Genomic DNA, 22769 nt, shown 5'->3' on the forward strand with positions numbered 1-22769 from the left:
ACTTTTTGCTTGTAGTTTGTCATTCACAGAAATCATTATTCCCCCCCCCCTTGCTTTCCAACTCTGTCCTTCCGGAATAAGTCATATCCATGTACTTGGTAAAATGAGTCGGGCTTTTTACTGCTACGAAAGGTCTCGGTTCAGATTAGTACGTCAATTTTGTTTGCTGAATCCTTGTGGACATTAAGCGACAACGAGAGTGAGTTGTTCAAACTTAGCGTCTGTTAGGTGTTGAATGTTCCATTACCCAATCCTTATTCCTCTTCCCTGACTTGAAACGCGTAGGTAGATGGGACCAGGGTTCAAAGCAACATCATTCGAAAGAAAGATCAAATTGGCAGCCAGTATGATATTAATGAAGCGCAGAGCACGTGTGAGCTTTAGAGCAGGCGCCATCTTGAAGGATTCTTTCGCGCTAGATTTCAAACTGCTTACATTAGGATTTATCTCCGCTTGATTCGTATCTTTAGCAATCACCAAAGCCTCCAAATTTTTGTTATTCGCCAGATTCCAACGACTTATTGACAGCTGCACAGCAAGTCGATACGATAAGAGGCATATCATGAGAACGCCACCAAGACACGACCGCATGGTTCGACTTGTAACTTGAAAGTGAGTGTCACTGGTGTCACAACGGTAGCATTACGAAATAACTTGAACCCAGTAAGGAGTAACAGAAGTCAACGTGTTTAAAAATATCAGTATGATGAAATTCGTCCAGTCTTTTACTAAGAGGTTAGTTGGTATTTCAAAACACAACAATAATTGGGAATCCATTTACCTCTCTGCTGTTTTTCTCCATGTCAAAATGATTCCTAAAGCTATCAACGAATTTTCAAATTAAAAAGACAAAAACACCTGGATCCATAACCATTATGAAAATGAAATATTGTTATTTTTCCGTTTTCCATTAAATATTGAAACTCGAAATATAAAATTTAAATATGAAAAAAGAAAACAACGATAATCTCATTCCTGCTGTACATGGGGTTCATTTGCAAACATCGAAGAGGACATTTTCAAGTAATAACATACACAGCAAAATAACAGAAAACTTATTAGTTTTCCGCCATCAGGCGGGTTGACTAGTTTGGTCCGAAAAAAAACAAAACGCTGTCAAGAGAGTCAATGTATACTGAATTTTTTTTCTTTTGGAAAAAAAATAGAAAACCAAATAGGTCCGAATAGGATATCAAGTCAGAAAAACTGCGGGTTTTTTCCCGAAAACCAAAACCAAATGCTAAGAAAAAAATAAAAACCGCAAACTGATACTGACACCAAATTTCAAAAGCCATCTTTTTTCGCGCAAAAACCAAAAAGCGATTTAAAATATGAAACAACGACCCGCAACCCTCCCCTTATAAGAAGAGGGTATAAGAAGTACTTGCCTCGTCACTTCTCCACTATGCATGAGAGTATCAACCTCAGCTTTTTTACTTGCTACGGTGGCCAATTTACAATTTCAACTTAGTTGATATAACCAAATTACTTTGTTGCCCCCACCGACGCAGCACCACAGTTTCTTTAGAAACTTTCAGCCTTTATTCAATCTCATCATACTTTGATTAACATTACGTAATATCTTTTGGTGTGTGTGTGTGTATGGTTGGGGAGGGTTGGGGGAGAGGTATTCGCAGAGACCTAGTATTACAATTGTCGCTTTAGGGCACATTCTATGGTCTCTGATCACGTCACTTATCAGACAACTTTCTAATAGCACCCCCCTTCTTACAGAACCAGAAATTTATGAACGTCCCCGTGGGAGGGAGGAGAGGAGACGCTAACGGCATTTTGAAAGATGTTGGAAGAAAGTACTTCCTTTTTATTGTCAAACCAACAATGTTTTCTTAAACGCCCGTAATGTGTCACTCGTTACCGTGACGACTATATTTATGGAAATGCAAAACTGGCTTAAGATAATGATCTGGAACAGCTGTATGCAGACGGCCTTCTGTATGTGAATTCAACGCTATTTAAATGCAGTTCGACAGTTTGATCTGAGTTGAAGTGAGGGAGATGCGAAAATATACTCCAGGTATTTACCTCTTTTTGATATTCCAAATGTCGATAGGGTGAAATGTTAGTAAAATAGGTCACAGACTTAATTGAGTGAGGGACGGAAATATCAAACCTATCGGAAAAATTAACTGCACTTTTTGTATCCTCGATGTTTACTCAGGCAATCATGAATTACTTCAGCCATTCTTCATTTACGGGGTTACAAAACATCTATAGATTTGTAAGCTTGACATTAAGCAATTACTAATTTTTCCCATGCCGCTTTCCAATGATAATGATTATTATATATTTACTTATTAATGGGTTATTATAAATAGTGGTGTGTTAGATATTCAGACTCTCGCCGCTGGAATAAAATAAGAATGATGACAACATCTTTACGTTTTCGTGTTCATTCAGTTATTGAAGACACGTGCTTGGTGGCGCGGACGACTAAATCGGAAAAACAAGAAATAAGTAATCTTTGGAGGAATTACCTGAAATATTACTGCAAAAATGTAATTGCAAAGGTAAGCCTGGAAAGGTAAGTGTAACTGGAATGCTATAAAATCCCTTAGTTACCGTCATGACATGAACCGAATATGGTTTATAACATAACCAAAGTAAAGCGCGCGCTCTGATTGGTCAATTTAGCGTTCCCCATTTGCCCATGGGTGTACGCTGCTGACGTGAGCAAATGCAAAGACTATTTTTCCGCGCGCCCTTGTTTTTTCTGGTCGCGTAAGATTTGTTAAATAAACGGGAACTCTTTAGCTACAATGTATCAATGTTATGTTATAAAACAAATGGTAAACACCACAGCGTACACTATTGAGTTATGGATGCACTTGGGAGGTTTGCTAAGCACTAAAGAAGCTAGAGTCGCTCTCGGCTGTCGCCTCGAGCGACTCTTACGCTTCTTTCGTGCTTAGCAACCTCCCGCGTGCATCCATAACTCAATAGTGTACGCTGTGGTGTTTACCATTTGTTAAATATTAAATTGTTCTCGAGTTGCAAATGTCCAGAGCGGTGCCTTCAATATGGCCTCCGCTAACATGTACGGCGCTTTAAGCAGAGAACGAAAGGGCTTTTGTTTTTATCAAATATTCCAACTTAATTCATGTACATAAACTAAGTTGTACGAAAACGTTATATGAAGAGATACACGCAAGTGACTATTTTTACTTCCCCTCAGCTTAACAACTGAAAACAGGAAGATGGCGTCCAGAAGGACCATATGGGGTTTCTTAATTGCTTTCTGTAAGCATTTTTATGTTTATTAAAAAGGATATCAAGCCAAAAGAATAAATATTTCACATGAGCTTATTCCAAAGCAAATCACAAGCTGATATAAGACTGAAGGTATCTTGCCCTGCACTTGTTGCTTAGATGACATTTCTAAAAGACATGTTTCGAAAGTAACTACCATCATCTTCAGTTAAAGTATTTACGAAGTAATATTTTTAACTGAAGATGACAGTAGTTACTGTCGAAACATGACTTTTAAAAATGTCATTTATTTTCTTAAATTCGTTACATCATCTAGATCTGTTCTTACCTAGCCTTTTTGCTCAAATGTTTAGGTCCAAATAGAATGCACTCGCGAGAAGATTAAGGACCTCAGCGCGACAGAAACACTTGACGGAAAGCGACTGTTGGACGGGAACCCGAAACATGTTCCACTCCTCCTTCTTAAATTAGGTGACATCCAGCACATAGGTCCTACTTTCGTCGCTTTCACGGCTTTCCGGTCTTCGATCCTCCCATGAGTAGGAACGGGCTTAACGAGCCAGCAGCAGACCATGTCCGTGACATAAAAAACATTCAAACTATGCAGCGCAAGCGTTTGGCTGAGCAAAATACAGTTTATTGGCTCTTTGTTTAATTTCAACCAGATCGTGTTGCAAAACAGTTTTTTTCTCTCATTATTAAGCAACCAGCCGTATCCCCTGTGCTTAGAGAAAGCAAATTGTTTTTATTGTTGATGTTCGGCATTAAAAGCGCGCTCACGTAATAATGTCATTTATATCCGTCCTGAGGAGAGAAAAGTTTGTTAAAATGCGTTTGTATAAAATTTCATCGTATGGTTAATGAATCATAGTAGCGAACCGAAAGATCGTAAGAAAAGATCATATGTGTATTTTACGGAAAACAATATCTCCATACCAATCACACGAGAACATAGGATGAGGTTATGTCTACAAAAATGAATTTGTTATCCGTTCGTTTATTTCAATCGGTGCGCGATACATTCTCGCTGGTTAATATCTTGCAATTAATATGATGCTGAAACGAGCAACATGTTTCTTGTGCTTGAAATTAAAAACCAGGAGATAAATTACGTCTAAATATCTCTGAATATTTAACAGATCAAGTGAGGTTTCAAAGTATCAGCGAGTATTCCGGCTGAACCTCTCCAAAACCAGGATATAGATAGTCTGTGTGGTTTCTTTCCTTTTACTTCTTGTCGATGCTGATGTAACAGTCCCGCCGGTGTGAAGTTATATCCTCATCTTTATCTTACTAATACAGGTTTTCATAGACAACCAATGACGGCGTAATTTGTTATATATGGCTTTCAATCAAAACGTCCTATCGTTTTTGTCTCCGCTCTGGATTTTTCTGGAAAACAAGGGTCCATTCGAGATGCTGTCTTGCAATGCATCGGCAGAATTGACATATATCAAGAATTGGGCGAGGAACTTTTTTCTTTGTCCTCTCGTTTACTCTGATTTTACTTGCAGTTGCGCTAATAGCGGAAGTAAGCCCTCAGAGAGTTGTGCCATCGTTTCACTCAAGTCAACTTTTGCAAGCTCCAAAAGGACATTATTTGGAACTCAATTTCACCTTGGAGACGTCACATCCAACACCATGCATTGATGATATGTACCTTACGATTCGCGATGGATACAACAAGTCTGCCAATCTTCTTGGAAGATTTTGTGGAAGGAACATTTCTGGTATTGTGCGATCCGGTGGACAAAACTTGTGGATCAGTAAATTTGGTTTTTCCAAGCATTATATCAGGTTTTGGGGCTCTTACATCAACAAAACACCTAACATAACAGGTATTGTCTTCTGAAGTTACAAACTAAAACAATTTTAAAATGTTTTTAAGTCGATCGACAGAACATGACAGAGGTATAAGTACATTTCATTCATTTGTTCCCTTCTAGTCTACCCCAATCTTGATAACGTGGCTACAGCTCAGTTTGTTCTTTTCAACCAAACCTCATCTCTATGGTGTCCAGCAAAAGGTGCACCGGCACCAATTATTGTTTGGAGAAAGAACGGCAGAGTGGTACAGAACAGTACAAGTGTACAGTATCAGCTGAACATTACTGGAGAAAACTATGACAAGTACAGCTGTGAAGTGAACAGACATGAAAAAAAAGAAATTCATCTCGTCATTGAAAGTGAGTTTATTTGGAAATACTGATTTGATTCTAAACCCAACAGGGCTGAGAAGGAAATATACTGCACATTTGCAATGTTTCCATACCGTGCTGGTGAAATGAGCAAATCCTAAAGCTTTTTCACCTGCCTTCGCAGCTGAGAGACTGACATTATCGTTTAAGCGGCCAAACGACATTGAAATAGTATTGAGGATTCACGAGATAACGAGAACGAAGCTCAGCAAGTAAAACCAAAAAACCTAAATCTCAGCAAACAGCACGTAAATAAAAACATGTTTTCTTTCCATATTCAAGGCTGCCCACATCCTTGCAAATGTACCACAGCAGTTGGAATCATGAGTGCAGCTACCCGCATTGAATTCAGAGGAAAACATTTACAGTCAGTTCCACGGTACTTGCCCCATTCTACAGCGAAATTGTAAGCATTCCAACTCTTTTTGTTTAACCTGTATAACCTGTATATTCTCGTAGATATCTAGGCGAAAATCTTAAACCAAATGTCACTAAAGTTTATTACAATCATTTATTGTTCTCCCAAACATCTCATCGGTCCGAAATCCTTACTCCTCGAATTTCATTGGCTTATTTAATTTCGGGAGCTCCAGCGGTTTGGATTTTCCCATTCAGACCCCGGATACGGAATGCTCCCAGTATTACAATCTGTTGCCTAAAATCTAATAATTCTCCTCAAAAAGTAACTCCGAAGGAAAACAAAAACTTACATTTACAACTACAAAAATAAACAAACAACAGGAAAGGAAGACGTTAAACTCACTAACCTATATATACTCGTAGAGATCTTGACAACAATCGGATAGAGGAGCTGCCACCTGGAGTCTTCAACAGCAACACGAAGTTAAACTACTTGTACGTCACCAAAGTTTTTAATAACATAATTTTTTTTCTAAGCATCTCAGCGGTCCGGAATCCTTAATCTTCGAATCTTATTGGCTTATTCCGCGCGCTCCAGCAGTTCGGATTTTTCCATTCAGATCCCGGATACAGAATGTTCCGAGTATTGCAATCTGTTGCCTCAAAACCGTTTATAATTTAATAATCCTCCTCAAAACGTAACTCCGATAGAAAACAAAAACTTACATTTACAACTACAAAAAGAAACAAACAACAGGAAAGCAAGACGTTAAACTCACTAACCTGTATATACTCGTAGAGATCTAGATAACAATCAGATAGAGGAGCTGCTACCTGGAGTTTTGAATAATCACTCTATTCTTTTCCAAGCATCTTAGCGGTACAGAATCCTTAATCCTCGAATCTTATTGGCTTATTCCGCGCGCTCCAGCGTACGGAAATTCCGAGTATTTCGATTTGTGGCCGTTTATAATTTAATCACTCTCCACAAAAAGTAACTTAGAAAGTTAAAACGTGTGGTGTATACAGTTGATCACTGGAACTTTCTTTCATTTAAAATCCTAATTTTCCTAAACAGTTTGTCCGTTATAAATCGTTAAGCAAAGTTTTGAGTCCTTCTACAAATACACACTCAAGGCAAGTTCCTCGAATGTGGGCATTTCTACCATAAATTGCACCACAGAACTCTGCAATTGTCAGTTCCCAGATCATGACCGATACTGATAAAGAGAAAATGTTTCAAAGTTTGTTTGCCTTCTAATCGCCTTTATCATTACGCTAATAAAAATATTTCTGTGAAAGTCTCTCTCTTTACTCCACTGTCTACTCGCTAACAAGTTGATCGGTTCATGAAGGAGCTTACCGTTACTACAGCCCTAAGTCACTCGGTTCCTCTTGGGAAGCATTTCGTTAAAATTCTCTGACTTAATTAAGTGGTCTATAATAAACTGAAAATTACTCACTAAAAGAGAATATAGAGGATTACGGCGAGCTAAGACTTCCAAACTACGCGAATGTTCCAGGGTTTCTACATTTTTAGCAAATTTGACAGAAAGGGAGAACACAAAAGAAAGTCGTACATGCATGTGTTCTCTCTCAGATCCCAATGTTACGGTTGTGTAGTTCCCGCCTCTTCCCTCTATTTATCAATAGAACACTGATAATTTCTTATGAGACAAAGTTTCAACACTTCCAGATGGTTACGTAATAACAAGATCAAGAAGTTGCGAGGTGACTCCTTTTCTCAGTTGCTCAAACTGAAAAAACTGTGAGTGAAAAGTATATCCGTTTTTACATGTATCAGAGCACCCATTTTTAGCTGTCTCTTATGAAATTCATCTTGAGAAAATGTACAACAACAATACACAGGAAGTTAGATGTTTTACCTCAATGCGGAATATATTCTATTTTTAGAGACTTGGGTACAAACCAAATAGAGGAGCTACCACCTGAAGTCTTCCACAACAACGCAGAGTTGATCAAACTGTAAGTAACAAATACCTATACCTAAGTTTGTGGTAATTTTATTGACGCGCGATGTGACAAGAATTGCTACATAACTCATGCATTGTAGGTTAGTGAACCATGAGGGTAATGGAATAGAGTTGGAGGGTTTTCAGATCGGCAATATTGACAGAGAGGAGTAGAGCATCCTTCCATCTTCATAAATGACAATATACTGGAATTTTCAAACTCCATTTTCCAATTTTTATCGGTGAATTTGTTTCATTTGCAAATGCGAAGTATTCTGGGTTGCCAACGTGGAAAGGGGAGGCAGAGAGAGAGGGCGAAATGTGATAGTCTCTTAAGGTTTTCCTTCTCAGGTGACAACTTTCAGGTTCCGTACTACCCACCTCGTTCTCTAGTTTTACCAGTTTAGCAGTCGCATTTTCCTATATGATGGTGAGACAAAGTTTTCAACATTTACAGATGGTTAGACGGTAACAAGATCAAGAAGTTGAGTGGTGATTTATTTTCTCAGTTAATGGAGCTGCAATGGCTGTAAGTGAAAATTGGTACTCTTATATCAGCCATTTTGTGTTTCAGATCGTACCATTTCTTACAGAAAATAAAATTAAAAAAGTTAACGATCGCAAACCTAGTACGGGACTGAATTAATTTCCTCAAGATTTGAAGAGATGCCGATAATTAACGGACGTTTAAAAAGTTCCACCCAAAAATTCATTATGTATTATTTTTATAGGAACCTAAAGGAGAACCAGATAGAGGAGCTACCATCAGGAATCTTCAACGACAACACTAAATTGGTCAAATTGTAAGGCGGTTAACAAGTTTGTGCTCGATTTTGACAAGTTTTTTTTTTACTGTCATGATCGTTAGCGTTATTAATTATAAAATAATCGACATACTGTTTAACGAAACCATAGTCGTCGTGAGAGAGGGAACATTACTTTTGTGTTCATCATCGCGAAAACCACAATAGAAAAGCGACTGACAAAAAAAAGCGTACTATAGTTATATTTACCCTCTATGACGTTCTATTTCCCTAGTCTTGGTTCGTTATTGAAGTTTGAAAACTGAGAGCAATTGTATATGCTTTGACTGCTTTATCTTGTTATCCACCAATAGATGGTTAAACAAAAACAAGATCACAAAGTTGCGTGGTGATTTATTTACTCCATTAGTCAAGCTGCAGAGGCTGTAAGTGGAGAACCTTTGAATATCTATCGCTGATCAAGTCTTGGACAATGTAGAGTGTTTATTAGATGATCAAGATAGTATATTTAACGCACAATACTCCGTGCTTTGTTATTCTACTTTTACTTAAGAAAAAAGATTTACAACACGATTGATTACTAGGAATTGTCCTTACAGTGGTAATTATAAAGCTGTGTAACGCAATATATTACAGATAGTAACTAGTTGATCCTTCTTTATTCTCCTACTCCAAGTGTCGTAGTCATAGACTTCTTCGTAGATTGTCGTAGACTGTCGTAGATTTCTTCAGGGAGTTTTACAAGTACAACTAAACGCCTGTGTTTATAAGCCAAAGTTACGGGGGCCAATGACCATAGAGGCTTGGCCGGACTTACCAACACGAACAGGCAAAGTTTTGTGAAAAATTTTAAAACGCGTAAGGTTAGGTGACAAAAATATTTTGGGGACAACGGTTTTAGTGGCGTTTAAAGACGTTTTTACAGGCGTTTAGTTATACTTGTAAAACTCCCTGAAGAAATCTACGACAGTTAGACGGAACGCGTTGGAGAATAAAGAAGTTTTACGACTACTGTTCGCAGAATTTCTGCTCACTAGTTTATATTTAAAAAATTGCGAGGTGACTCCTTTTCTCAGTTGGTCAAGCTGAAAAGGCTGTGAGTGAAAAGTATATCCGTTTTTACATGCATGAGAGCACCCGTTTTTAGATGACTATTACAGTAATAATCTTGAGAAAATATACAACAACAATAGAGAGGAGGTTAACTGTTCAACCTCAGTGCAGGATGTGTCCTCCTTTTAGGGACTTGTATACAAACCAAATAGAGGAGCTACCACCTGAAGTCTTCCACAACAACACAGAGTTGGCCGTACTGTAAGTAAACAATATCTATACCTATGCTTGTGCTTATTTTATTGACGCGCGATGTGACAAGTATTGCTATATAACTCACGCGTGGTAGGCTAGTGAACCATGAAGGTAATGGAATAGGTTGGGAGGGTTTTCAATAGACTGGAATTTTCAAATTCAACTTTCTAACTTTTATCGGTGAATTTGTTTCATTTGCAAACGCGAGGTATTCTGGGTTGCCAACGTGGAAAGGGGAGGCGGAGAGAGGGCGAAATGTGATCGTCTTTGAAGGTTTTCCCTCTCAGGTGACAAATTTCAGGTTCCGTACTACCCACCTGGTTCGCTGCGCTCACTTGTTCGATTGTTTTTTGATACCTTACAACTCGCGAATAAAAATCGTTTGTGCGCACTTTATATGGAATAATCTCAGTCTATATCTTACTGAAAGCAACACATTTCTGAAAGACAGAAAATACGAACCTTTCATACATGAGATATTCTACTTCGCGTTTTGCGTAAGAATCCCTTGCAGCGTTTACTACTGCGCAATCGCATTGCATCACAAGTTTCGAAGAGATTTAATTACCTAATAAGCTAGCCCATAATCGTGAGTGACGAACCTTACTTTTATGTTCACTATATGCGAGAAAGCGAGAACCCTAAGAGATATGTTTTAACGACTGCGAAAGACTTCACCATGTTCATTGCACTATTCTCAATAGATGTGTACTATACTTACCATCTAGTCGTCTAGTCTATCAAAATTTAAAAATTTCGAGCAGTTTTTTCTCCATTGTCTTGCTACCCTAAAGCAACGTTTTTAAACTCTTGTAGGACGTTAAAAAACAACAAAATCAAGAAATTGAGTGGTGATTTATTTACTACTTTAGTCAAGATTCAGATTCTGTAAGTGTAGAACCTTTGAATATTTATCGCGCAGAAAGTCTTAGACAATAACCAGGTTGATCCTTAACGAGAATGTGGAATTTGTCGGCAGTCATCCACCTTGAGGATAGAGCCTGGTTAACCATCAATTTACTTGAAAAGGCCTTTAAACTGATTTCAGATGATCTTTGAATGTAAACTTCACATACCGACTATGAAGTTTTTTTAAGCACAGTTGGTAGTAATGTCGCAATCTGATTGGTCAGTTTGCCGTAGTCAAGCAAGACGTCTCACGTAATGCATTGATCAGCTCGTCAATACTGACGTCCATATTGCGGTAAAAACGAAACGACAGTGGTTTAGCGTGGTCTGTACTCTTATCGACTACGATATTCGTCATCGTACCTTGGACAAAATTTGTTGCGGATTCCGAGAGGATTTTGACCACTGTGATGACGTATATCGTTGTCGATAAGAGTACAGACCACGCTAAACCGCTGTCGATCCGTTAAGTATTCAAAATTCTGTACAGGACGTACCTGGTTTACAGCGTGAAATTGGGTCTCTTTTGAATGATTGGAGCCACCGATCAATCCATGTCGATGGTCCAATTTCTAATCTCTATCTTATGCAGCGTCCTTTGCTGACGTGTGCACTTTGCTCTGCTTTTCAACGATTGTCACAATTTCTTATTTTTCTGATTGAAAACAAAATCTTAAATGTCCAACCACAAGAAAATAATAAAGAAGAGCAAAGCAAGACGTTCAACTCACTGACCTGTATATGCTTGTAGGCAACTAGGTGAAAATCAGATAGAGGAGTTACCACTTGGACTCTTCTACACCAACAAGAAGTTGAACCAGTTGTAAGTCACTAATGTTTATTGTAGCCATTTATTGTTTTCCCAAACATCTCAGCGGTCCGGAACCCTAACTACTCGAGTTTCATTGGCTAATTTAATTTCGCGCGCTCCGGCGGTCCGGATTTTCCCATTCAGAACCCGGGTGCAGAACGCTCCGAGTATTGCAATCTGTTGCCTAATAACCGTTTGTAATTTGATAATCCTCCTCAAAAAGTAACTCCGATGGAAAACAAAAACTTACACTTACAACTACAAAAAGAAACAAACAACAGGAAAGGAAGACGTTAAACTCACTAACTTGTATAAACTCGTAGACATCTGGATGGTAATCAGATAGAGGAACTGCCACCTGGAGTCTTCAACAACAACATGGAGCTGAAGTTCTTGTAAGTCACCAAAGTTTTGAATAACCATTATTTTTTTCCAAGCGTCTCAGCGGTCCGGAATCCTTAGTCCTCGAATCTTATTGGCTTATTCGCGCACTCCAGCGGTCCTGACTTTCCGAGTATTTCAATTTGTGGCCGTTTATAATTTAATCGTTCTCTACAAAAAGTAACTTAGAAAGTTAAAACGCAAGGTGTTTGCAGTTGATCACTGTAAATTTCATTTATTTAATATCTTAATTCTTGTAAACAATTTGTCCGTTCTAAACCGTTAAGCAAAGTTTTGAGTCCTTCTACAAATAAACAATCAAGGCAAGTTCCTCGAATTTGGGCACATCTACCATACATTGCACTACAGAAAACGATTCGGAAGGAATTCAATGAAGGAATTCAATTCTTGGCCACGACGCACTCAATGCGTTAAATGACTACTTTGGTGACCTATGTACTGACCACGCCTACATAAAGCCAAGACGTCTGGAGATTAGTGAAGACCAGGAAGTCCCAGAAATCTCAGAGCGACAATTCCTGAATTCTCTCATGCGCATAAAGAAAACAGCAACCGGACCAGATGGTATCCCGTACACTCTATAGAAAGACCACGCCGAGCTATTCGTTCCAGTTATCACCAGGATTTGGAATCTGTCTCTTAGAACACACGCCTGGTCTGTCCCTTGTAAAAGGTCAGACCTGAACCCCTTGCCGAAGGTTAATCTACCTAAGGGAATATCAGACTTTCGCGGAATAAATGTGACACCTGTCATCGCAAGGTGCTTTGAGAAAGCTGTCTTAGGAACACACGCATGGGAGACCTTCGATGAACATTCTGGGATCTCACAGTTTGCATACATAGAGGGAGGGAGCTGTACGAATGCTCTACTGACTATCCAACATACTGTCAATCAATATCTTGATATCCCAGAGTGCAAAGCGGTACGCCTATTTGCAATGGATTTCTGCAAGGCTTTTGACAGTTTGAAACACGATCTCCTCTCACACAAATTGAAGCAACTCCCCCTAAGCCCTTATATAGTTAACTGGTATCTAAGCTTTTTGGAAGACAGGCAGCAGAGAGTCATTAGCAATGGATTTATTGGTAAATAGAAAAGTGTCAACAAAGGTACCACCCAAGGAAGTGTCAGCGGGCCGCACTTGTTCAATGTCTTTCTCAGTGATTTAGAGATACACTTGGACAATAAGAGCGTGCTGGTAAAATATGCAGATGATACAACCATTATCTCGCCTGTGATAAGTGATAATGACAATTCTATCGCACTGATTAATCAGTTTTCCCAGTGGTTTAGAAGTAATGATATGAGTAGTAATCTATCTAAGTGCAAGGAAATCATTTTCCGCAAGAAAGGTTGTACAATAGAGTTTCCTATTGTGTCTGGAATACCACAGACAAAAGAGCTTACTATTTTAGGGGTAACATTTCAGGAAGATAGCAGGTTTATAACACATATTCGGGAAAAACTAATCAACGCAAACAAGTGCCTGTTCATTTTAAGATCTTTAAGGAAAGAAGGGTACAATCAGGCCAAAGTAGACCATCTGTTTCTAAATCTGGTTCTACCAAATATGTTATACGGGCTGCCCGTATTTGGCGCTGTAAATTCCGAATTAACAACAATCCAATTTTTCTTAGATCGATGTTATAAGCGCAAGTATGCATCCGACCACATTAATGTCTATGAATCGTTAGATCAACAAGACACACGTGTCTTCAAGCATGTTTTTAATAATACAACACACCCTTTAAGAGCTATAATGCCAAAAAAGAAATCAACCAAGTACAATCTGAGGAAAGAGACAAGCCACCATCCTAAAATAAACACTGATAGGTTCAAAAACACGTTTGTCAACCGCTTAATTTTTAAACATAATCTAGTCTTATAATTTTTATCATGACTTTCTCTGTAATTTATATATATAGTTTCTTTTAATGTTGTAACATAGGATATGTGATTATTTATCTTATGCCTCAATAAAGATTCATTTCAAATTCAATTCAATTAAAAGCCGCATTAAATCCCTTTGCGTCCAGCTGGAAAATTGTGTCATTTGACTTAAGTTTTTCGGTGGAGAAAAGACAAGATCATGATTTACAAACGCCACTGCAATAAACAAATAAACAGATTCTCCAAACTTCAAAACATACATTCCTTTCAACGACTTTCCTTGCCATTTAAAACTAAACAGAGTTAAATCTTTAAAGATGAATCTTGGCTGGAATTGAATAATACTTTCCGTAGGATCACTGACTGTTTTTGTTGAGAAGCTTGTCGCGATATTCATTCAACAAGTGTTTGTTTGCCATTTAATCGAAAGTGTCCGTGCGCTTTTTTTCGCTCTGTAATTGTCAGTTGCCAGATCATTACCGATACTTATAAACAGAAAACGTTTTTTTGGAAGCCTTTAAATCACCTCTATCATTATACTAATAAAAATATTTTTGTGAAAGTCTCTCTCTTTCTCCGCTATCTACTCGCTAAAAATTAGATCGGTTCACGAAGGAGCTTACCGTTACTACAGCCCTATATCACTGGGTTCCTTTTGATAAGCCTTTCGTTCAAAATCTCTTAATTAAGTGGTCGATAAGGAACTGAAAGTTACTCACTACAAGAGATCACTATTCCGTGGGAATCTGTTGAAATTACCCTACAGCACATACTATTTTAAATAGCCGACTCTAAGAAGCTCTAAATTAGTAACTAAGAAAAGACCTTAGAATCAGGGAATATCAGTAATTTTCGTAGAGAATCAAAATACAATCAAATAAGGATTTACCACCTGGAGTCTTCAATGACAACACCGAATTGGTCAACTAGAAATAGACTACGAGCAGTCCTCCTTTTTCGAGGAAATCAGTCGTGCAAGTCTAAAAATTCAGGGAAAAAGATTGCTGTTACCGCACGGTGCAGAACTGTTGGAGTGCGCCAAACTCCCAGAGTTCCACGTGATGTGGTAACATCAAATCTTTTTTTCTTGACTTTCTTGAAAAATTTGATTCCGTGTTAGCACACGGCGCAGAACTATGGGAGTGAGGCGACTACAAGAACTCCGTGCGGCGTGCTTACATAAATTTTTTTCCACGCTGATTTTCTTGACTTGCGCAACGGATTTTCCTAAAAGGAGGGTTTTCTCGTAGTATAACTTGCAAGGCAGTAAACAAGTTTATAGTTAATTTAAATATTTTACTATTATCCTTATCTTTATATTTATTATTTATATTTATTGATTATAAAATACTCAAGGATTGTCGAACCACAACTTGTTGCATTATGATTTAATTACTGAGTCAGTCAAGCCATAATCCTTTTGTGTGACGAACCTTACTTTTAGGTTCATCATCGCGAGAACCCTAAAAGATATTTGTTAGCGACTGAGAAAGACTTCATTATGTTCGTATCATAACTCTCAATGGACGCGTACGATGGTTATATTTACCCTCTATTTGCCTAGGCTATTAAAATTTAAAAATTTTGAGCAGTTCTTCCTGCATTGTCTTCTTATCCTAAAGAAACGTTCTTAAACTCTTGTAGGTGGTTAAACAAAAACAAAATCAAGAAGTTGCGTGGTGATTTATTTACTCATTTAGTCAAGCTTCAGTGGCTGTAAGCGAAGAGCTCATGAATATCTAGTGTTGATAGCGTCTTGGATAATAACCAGAGATTGTGGAATGTGTCAACAGTCATCCACCATGAGCACAGAATCTTGTTTATTATTAACTTAACCTCTAAACACGTCTCAGAGAACTTCGTATACCGGCAATATACTTCGAGTCAAAATTGTTGTACAGTCGTACGTGTTAAAAGAGCGAAACTGGGTCTCTCTTTTGGGTGATCGGAGGCACTACGCCGATTATTAAATTTCCTTTGCTGTGACTGTCGTTTTGTTTTAGGTTAAGTCCGGCTTAACAACTTAAGACTAATTGTGCAATGCCTAAAATACCAATTTCAAAATGTATCGAGGGCTCCAAAATTTTCCCACGGTATCGGAAGGAAAAAATAATCAAGTACAGCAAGAAAAGAGAAGACGTTAAACCCAAAGTTGGTAATCAGCCATGAAAAGTCTCTTTTTTCCTTTCGTCGACACGTGGTTGGCTCACCCAGTCGAGCAGTGTTATTTGACGCTTATATGACATGAACACTTTGCAGGTTACATTTTCCAATGCTGAACAAAACCTTGAATTTATGACCATGAAAAGATACAAACAAAAGCAACATAAGACGTTCAGCTTATTAACCTGTATGTTCTCGTAGAAAACTCGCGGACAATCAGATGGAGGAGCTACCACCTGGAGTCTTCAATAGCAACACGGAGTTGACCGAATTGTAAGTCCCCAAAGTTTAAGATAATCAGATAATGCAATATTGAAATGTTAATCGGTTTATGCTTATATTTTTCTTAGCGTGAGTTAGAATTCTCTTCATTTAGTGGGCGACGAGGAGCTGAGAATTACTTATACTAAAAAAGAGAACACTTTTCTGTGGAAATCTGTTCAAATTAGCCTACAGCACATACTATTTTGAACAAGCAACTGTAAAAAGCTGTATTAGCAACTATATTAGAAAAGACCTTAAAATCAGGGAATATCAGTCATTTTCCTAGTGACTTAAGAACAACCAAATGAAGGATTTACCTCCTGGAGTCTTTAATAAAAAACCGAATTGGTTAACTTAATATAGACTACAAGCAGTCCCTCCTTTTCGGCGAAATTCATCGCGCAAGTCAGGAAAATCAGCGAAAAAAATGGACGTAACGCTTACATTTACCCTCTTTTCGTCGGACTATTAAAGTTTAAAAATTTCGAGCAGTTCTTCGGGCTTTGTCTTTTTACCCTCAAGAAACGTTTTTGAACACCTTTAGGTGGTTAAACAATAACACAATCAAGAAGTTGCGTGGTGATTTATTTGGTCATTTAGTCAAACTTCGGTGGCTGTAAGTGAAGAGCCTATGAATTTTATTGTTGATAGAGCCTTGGGCTGGGTTGTTCAAAGATGGATTAAGATAACCCAGGGTTAGTGTGAAATTTGATTTTAGATCTGAAAGCTTCATAAGAAAATTCAGTGTAATTCCAGTTGTCTAAAATTTGATGATCGATTGTTCTAAAAAGAATTGGGAAAATCATTCCAAAACTACTTTTGAACAGAGAAATATAGAAACCGGGATTGAAATTGAACCCTGGGTTAGCACTAATCTGCCTTTGAACAACTGGGCGTTGGACAATAACCAGAGATTGTGGAATGTGTCAACAGTCATCCACCATGAGGATAGAATCTGGTTAATCATTAATTTTACTCCAAAAGGCCTTAAACTAATTTCAGAGAATCAGTGAAAGGAAACTTCGCTCACGCACAGATAGCTTTATTCAAAATTATGTACAGTAGGTACTTTTTTTATAGTGTGAAATTGGGTCTCCTCTTTGGAGGCACCGTCGATTGTCGATTGTTCAATTTCTTATCTTAAACTGCACCGTCATTTGCTGCCACTGTCGTTTTGTTTAAGGTTGAGTCCCGGCTTGAGACTAATTGCGCGATATAAAATATACCAATTCCAAAATGTATCGTTTGTCTCGAAAAGAGAAATAACCAACAACAACATTAGTAGAAAAGACGTTAAACCCATAGTTATTATCAATCATGAAATGGTTGAAAATAACCATTCATTCATGTGCGGTTGGCTCAACCAGTCGAGCAATATTAGGCCTAGTTTATACGTCGCGCTACAGTCGAATTTAATTCAAACGAATTTAATTCAAGGTCGCACAAGCAATTAAATTCGACGATAGCGCGACGTCTATAACGAATTAAATTCGTCTGATAGATTAAATTCGTCCTTGACGTTTTATCCTTCTTGGTAAGACGGATAAAATATCGATAACGCGTCTTCAGTTTTAACGTCGCATTAGCGTCGCATCTAATGAAATGCATACATTTTCTTAATGTATTTCAATTTATTTCAAAATGACACCTCTGACCAGAGGTACTGCATTTGAGAAAAGAATTAAATTCGATCGAATCGATTTCGACGCAGAAAACCACGCCACGATTTACGTCGACGGAACGACGAATTTAATGGAATTAAATTCGTCTGAATTAAATTCGACTGTAGCGCGACGTATAAACTAGGCCTTAGTCGACGCTTCTATGACGAGAACACTTTGCTCCAGCTTTTTAAAGATTGTTACAAAATCTTGCATTTTCCGATTCATCACAAAGCCTTAAATTAACAACTTCAAAAGGAAGCAACAAAAGTAACGAAACGTTACGAAAAGTAACGTTAACTCACTAACCCGTATGTTCTCGTAGAACTCTCGGCGACAATCAGATAGAGGAGCTACCATCTGGAGTCTTCAATAAGAACACGGAGTTGACCGATTTGTAAGTCACCAATCTAATTACCACTGAATACAAGATAGATAGCCAAATAGATACTTTAATCTCAAAAGCATTTGCAGCCCGAGGGCTGGATTACACATTTTTACAATCCAAGAAATTTAAAATTTAAAACTTAAAATTCAAAAACCTAATTACACATCTTATTATACCAGCAGTTTACAATATTATAACATAATAGTAAATTGAATAAAATATATCAGCTATAAATGTAAATGAATTAAAATAAATGTAAATTAATTAAAAGTATCAACATTATCATTATCATCATTATTATTACGATCACTATCACGCGTGCCGTAACAAAAGTAAAGGATATCGTATCGATAAAAATCTAGCCATTAAACTTCTTTGCCATAGCAAATTTAAAAGTGTTCATCGTTTTGGAAGTGCGAAGGCGTGGCATATTAAGTTGGCGCTTATTTTATGAATTTATAGCTGGGTTTATGTATAGGTGGAAGAAGCGCCTTTAACATATGGCTAGGGTTGTCTAAGATACCTTTAAAAAGCTTCTGACATAGAAATTCGTAATGCTCTAAGATAGGTCGTATTCCTAAATCTTTAGCAACCGCGCAATCACCCGCAGTTATAATGGAAATTGACCGTTTCTCAATACGTAAAAGCTCATTCTTTAGATATTGCGGAAGCACATTATAGAAGACAGGTATCGCGTACTCTGTTACAGATCTCACACATGATGTGTAGAAAAGTGCTAGGTCTTGTAAGGGAACCCTAGCTCTCTTTAGTTGTACTAAAAAATACAACCTCTTACTGGCCTTTTTGAATCAGGGAATATCAGTAATTTTCGTAGAGACTCAAAATACAACCAAATAAGGATTTACCACCTGGAGTCCTCAATGACATCACCGAATTGGTCAACTGGAAATAGACTACGAGCAGTCCTCCTTTATCGAGGAAATCAGTCGCGCAAGTCTAAAAATTCAGGGAAAAAGATTGCTGTCACCGCACGGTGCAGAACTGTTGGAGTGCGCCAAACTCCCAGAGTTCCACGTGGTGTGGTAACATCAAATCTTTTTTCCTTGACTTTCTTGAAAAATTTGATCCCGTGTTAGCACACGGCGCAGAACTATGGGAGTGAGGCGACTACAAGAACTCCGTGCGGCGTGCTTACATAAATTTTTTTCCACGCTGATTTTCTTGACTTGCGCAACGGATTTTGCCTAAAAAGGAGGGTTTTCTCGTAGTATAACTTTCAAGGCAGTAAACAAGTTTATAGTTAATTTAAATATTTTACTATTATCGTCATCTTTATATTTATTATTTATATTTATTGATTATAAAATACTCAAGGATTGTCGAACGACAACTTGTTGCATTATGATTTAATTACTGAGTCAGTCAAGCCATAATCTTTTTGTGTGACGAACCTTACTTTTAGGTTCATCATCGCGAGAACCCTAAGAGATATTTGTTAGCGACTGAGAAAGACTTCATCATGTTCGCATCACAACTCTCAACTGACGCGTACGATGGTTATATTTACCCACTATTTGCCTAGGCTATTCAAATTTAAAAATTTTGTGCAGTTCTTCCTGCATTGTCTTGTTATCCTAAAGAAACGTTCGTAAACTCTTGCAGGTGGTTAGACAAAAACAAAATCAAGAAGTTGCGTGGTGATTTATTTACTCATTTATTCAAGCTTCAGTGGCTGTAAGCGAAGAGCTCTTGAATATCTAGTGTTGATAGCGTCTTGGATAATAACCAGAGATTGTGGAATGTGTCAACAGTCATCCACCATGAGCATAGAATCTTGTTTATAATTAATGTAGGCCTCTAAACACGTCTCAGAGAACTTCGTATACCGGCAATATACTTCGAGTCAAAATTGTTGTACAGTCGTACGTGTTAAAATAGCGAAATTAGGTCTCTCTTTTGGGTGATCGGAGGCACTACGCCGATTATTAAATTTCCTGTGCTGTGACTGTCGTTTTGTTTTAGGTTAAGTCCGGCTTAACAACTTAAGACTAATTGTGCAATGCCTAAAATACCAATTTCAAAATGTATCGAGGGCTCCAAAATTTTCCCCCGGTATCGGAAGGAAAAAAATAATCAAGTACAGCAAGAAAAGAGAAGACGTTAAACCCAAAGTTGGTAATCAGCCATGAAAAGTCTCTTTTTATCTTTCATCGACATGTGGTTGGCTCACCCAGTCGAGCAGTGTTATTTGACGCTTATATGACGTGAACACTTTGCAGGTTACATTTTCCAATGCTGAACAAAACCTTGAATTGATGACCACGAAAAGATACAAACAAAAGCAACGTTAGACGTTCAGCTTATTAACTTGTATGTTCTCGTAGAAAACTGGATGCCAATCAGATGGAGGAGCTACCACCTGGAGTCTTCAATAGCAACACGGAGTTGACCGAATTGTAAGTCCCCAAAGTTTAAGATAATCAGATAATGCAATATTGAAATGTTAATCGGTTTATGCTTATATTTTTCTTAGCGTGAGTTAGAATTCTCTTCATTTAGTGGGCGACGAGGAGCTGAGAATTACTTATACTAAAAAAGAGAACACTTTTCTGTGGAAATCTGTTCAAATTAGCCTACAGCACATACTATTTTGAACAAGCAACTGTAAAAAGCTGTATTAGCAACTATATTAGAAAAGACCTTAAAATAAGGGAATATCAGTCATTTTCCTAGTGACTTAAGAATAACTTAATGAAGGATTTACCTCCTGGAGTCTTTGATAAAAAACCGAATTGGTCAACTTAATATAGACTACAAGCAGTCCCTCCTTTTCGGCGAAATTCATCGCGCAAGTCAGGAAAATCAGCGAAAAAAATGGACGTAACGCTTACATTTACCCTCTTTTCGCCTGGACTATTAAAGTTTAAAGATTTTGAGCAGTTCTTCGGGCTTTGTCTTTTTACCCTCAAGAAACGTTTTTGAACACCTTTAGGTGGTTAAACAATAACACAATCAAGGAATTTAAGAATTTTGAGCAGTTCTTTCTGCTTTCTCTTGTTACCCTAAAGAGACGTTTTTAAACACTTGCAGGTGGTTAAACAAAAACCAAATCAAGAAGTTGCGTGGTGATTTATTTGGTCATTTAGTCAAGCTTCGGTGGCTGTAAGTGAAGGGCCTATGAATATTTATTGCTGATAGAGTCTTGGATAATAACCAGAGATTGTGGAATGTGTCAACAGTCATCCACCATGAGCATAGAATCTGGTTAATCATTAATTTTACTCAAAAAGGCCTTAAACTCATTTCAGAGAATCAGTGAAAGGAAACTTCGGTCACGGACAATATAGCTTTATTCAAAATTTTGTACAGTAGGTACCTGTTTTATAGTGTGAGATTGGGTCTCCTCTTTGGAGGCACCGTCGATTGTCGATTCTTCAATTTCTTATCTTAAACTTCAGCCTCCTTTTCTGCCACCATCGTTTTGTCTAAGGTTGAGTCCGGCTTGAGACTAATTGCGCGATATAAAATATACCTATGATGCACGATCCTCGCAGTAGTTAGTGTTATTTAAGCAATAGCGAAAATCAGACCTGAAAAAAATCAGGCCCGTACAGGCCTGCGAGGATCGTGCATCATATGTATCTAATTTTTTTCAGGTCTGATTTTCGCTATTGTTTAAATAGCGCTATCTACTGCGAGGATCGCGCATCATATGTATCTAATACCGCAGTACAAAATATATGAACTTAATATATTTCATCGTATCTCATAAAATATACCAATTCCAAAATGTATCGTTTGTCTCGAAAAGAGACAATATCAACTAGGCAATATAAACTAGAAAATATAAACTAGGCCTTAGTCGACGCTTCTATGACGAGAGCACCTTGCTCCAGCTTTTTAAAGATTGTTACAAAATCTTGCATTTTCCGATTCATCACAAAGCCTTAAATTAACAACCTCAAAAGGAAGCAACAAAAGTAACGAAACGTTACAAAAAGTAACGTTTAACTCACTAACCCGTATGTTCTCGTAGAAATCTCGGCGCCAATCACTGCTAATAATCTACTGCGAATAATCTCACCATTACCACTTCTAGAACGCTTATATTACTTTTACCAAAAATTGACAAACCTGACAACCCAGCTCGACTCGTTGTCTTGGCCTGCAGTTGTCCCACTAAACCTGTTTCCAGCTATTTAGACAAAATTATGGCTCCTAACGTCAAAACTTTACCGTCAGGTATTAAAGACAGCGAACACGCACCTGAAAGTTTTAGACTTTAATTTTCTTGGTGAAGACAAACTTCTTTTGACTATGGATGTTAACAAACCCCATCGCATGAATAAAACACAAAAATCCAAATTGGTGAGATCCAAATCCTATGTCGCAGCTCGTTTATTTACCAAGTCCGGTTCCAAGTTTTATTCGATTCCTAATTCTATTCCCTCTGTTATCAATCCCATTATTTTTTTTTAAAAAAATGTG

At 37.8% G+C, this 22769-nt stretch overlaps 2 protein-coding genes and 1 long non-coding RNA gene across 3 annotated transcripts; all 3 read left to right on the forward strand.

The window, feature by feature from the left end:
- The first annotated feature begins 2384 nt into the window (after nucleotides 1-2384).
- LOC148743443 (uncharacterized) lies at nucleotides 2385-5943 on the forward strand. Its single transcript, XM_088751228.1, has 5 exons — nucleotides 2385-2542; nucleotides 3194-3258; nucleotides 4743-5066; nucleotides 5175-5414; nucleotides 5709-5943. The coding sequence occupies exons 1-5, from the start codon at nucleotides 2385-2387 to the stop codon at nucleotides 5834-5836; spliced, it is 915 nt and encodes a 304-aa protein (XP_088607354.1). The 3' UTR covers nucleotides 5837-5943.
- A 4704-nt stretch (nucleotides 5944-10647) lies between these two features.
- Nucleotides 10648-11947, forward strand: LOC148743444 (uncharacterized). Its single transcript, XR_015990449.1, has 3 exons — nucleotides 10648-10719; nucleotides 11492-11563; nucleotides 11875-11947. It is a non-coding gene; the product is annotated as an uncharacterized LOC148743444 (long non-coding RNA).
- A 965-nt stretch (nucleotides 11948-12912) lies between these two features.
- On the forward strand, nucleotides 12913-13842 carry LOC148743445 (uncharacterized). The gene has a single exon (XM_088746799.1). It carries the CDS (start codon nucleotides 13258-13260, stop codon nucleotides 13840-13842), a length of 585 nt encoding a protein of 194 aa, XP_088602925.1. The 5' UTR covers nucleotides 12913-13257.
- The last annotated feature ends 8927 nt before the right edge of the window (nucleotides 13843-22769 follow it).

This window comes from Stylophora pistillata, chromosome 1 (genome assembly GCF_964205215.1).
Source record: "Stylophora pistillata chromosome 1, jaStyPist1.2, whole genome shotgun sequence".
Taxonomy (NCBI): domain Eukaryota; kingdom Metazoa; phylum Cnidaria; class Anthozoa; order Scleractinia; family Pocilloporidae; genus Stylophora; species Stylophora pistillata.

What these genes read in the sequence shown, in the direction of transcription:
- LOC148743443 (XM_088751228.1), top strand. Translation starts at nt 2,385, where the DNA reads ATGACAACATCTTTACGTTTTCGTGTTCATTCAGTTATTGAAGACACG. An exon ending in GCAAAGGTAAGCCTGGAAAG is followed by an intron (nt 2,543 to 3,193) that starts GTAAGTGTAACT and finishes ACTTCCCCTCAG; the next exon opens with CTTAACAACTGAAAACAGGA. An exon ending in GGGTTTCTTAATTGCTTTCT is followed by an intron (nt 3,259 to 4,742) that starts GTAAGCATTTTT and finishes TTTTACTTGCAG; the next exon opens with TTGCGCTAATAGCGGAAGTA.
- LOC148743445 (XM_088746799.1), top strand. Translation starts at nt 13,258, where the DNA reads ATGAGTAGTAATCTATCTAAGTGCAAGGAAATCATTTTCCGCAAGAAA.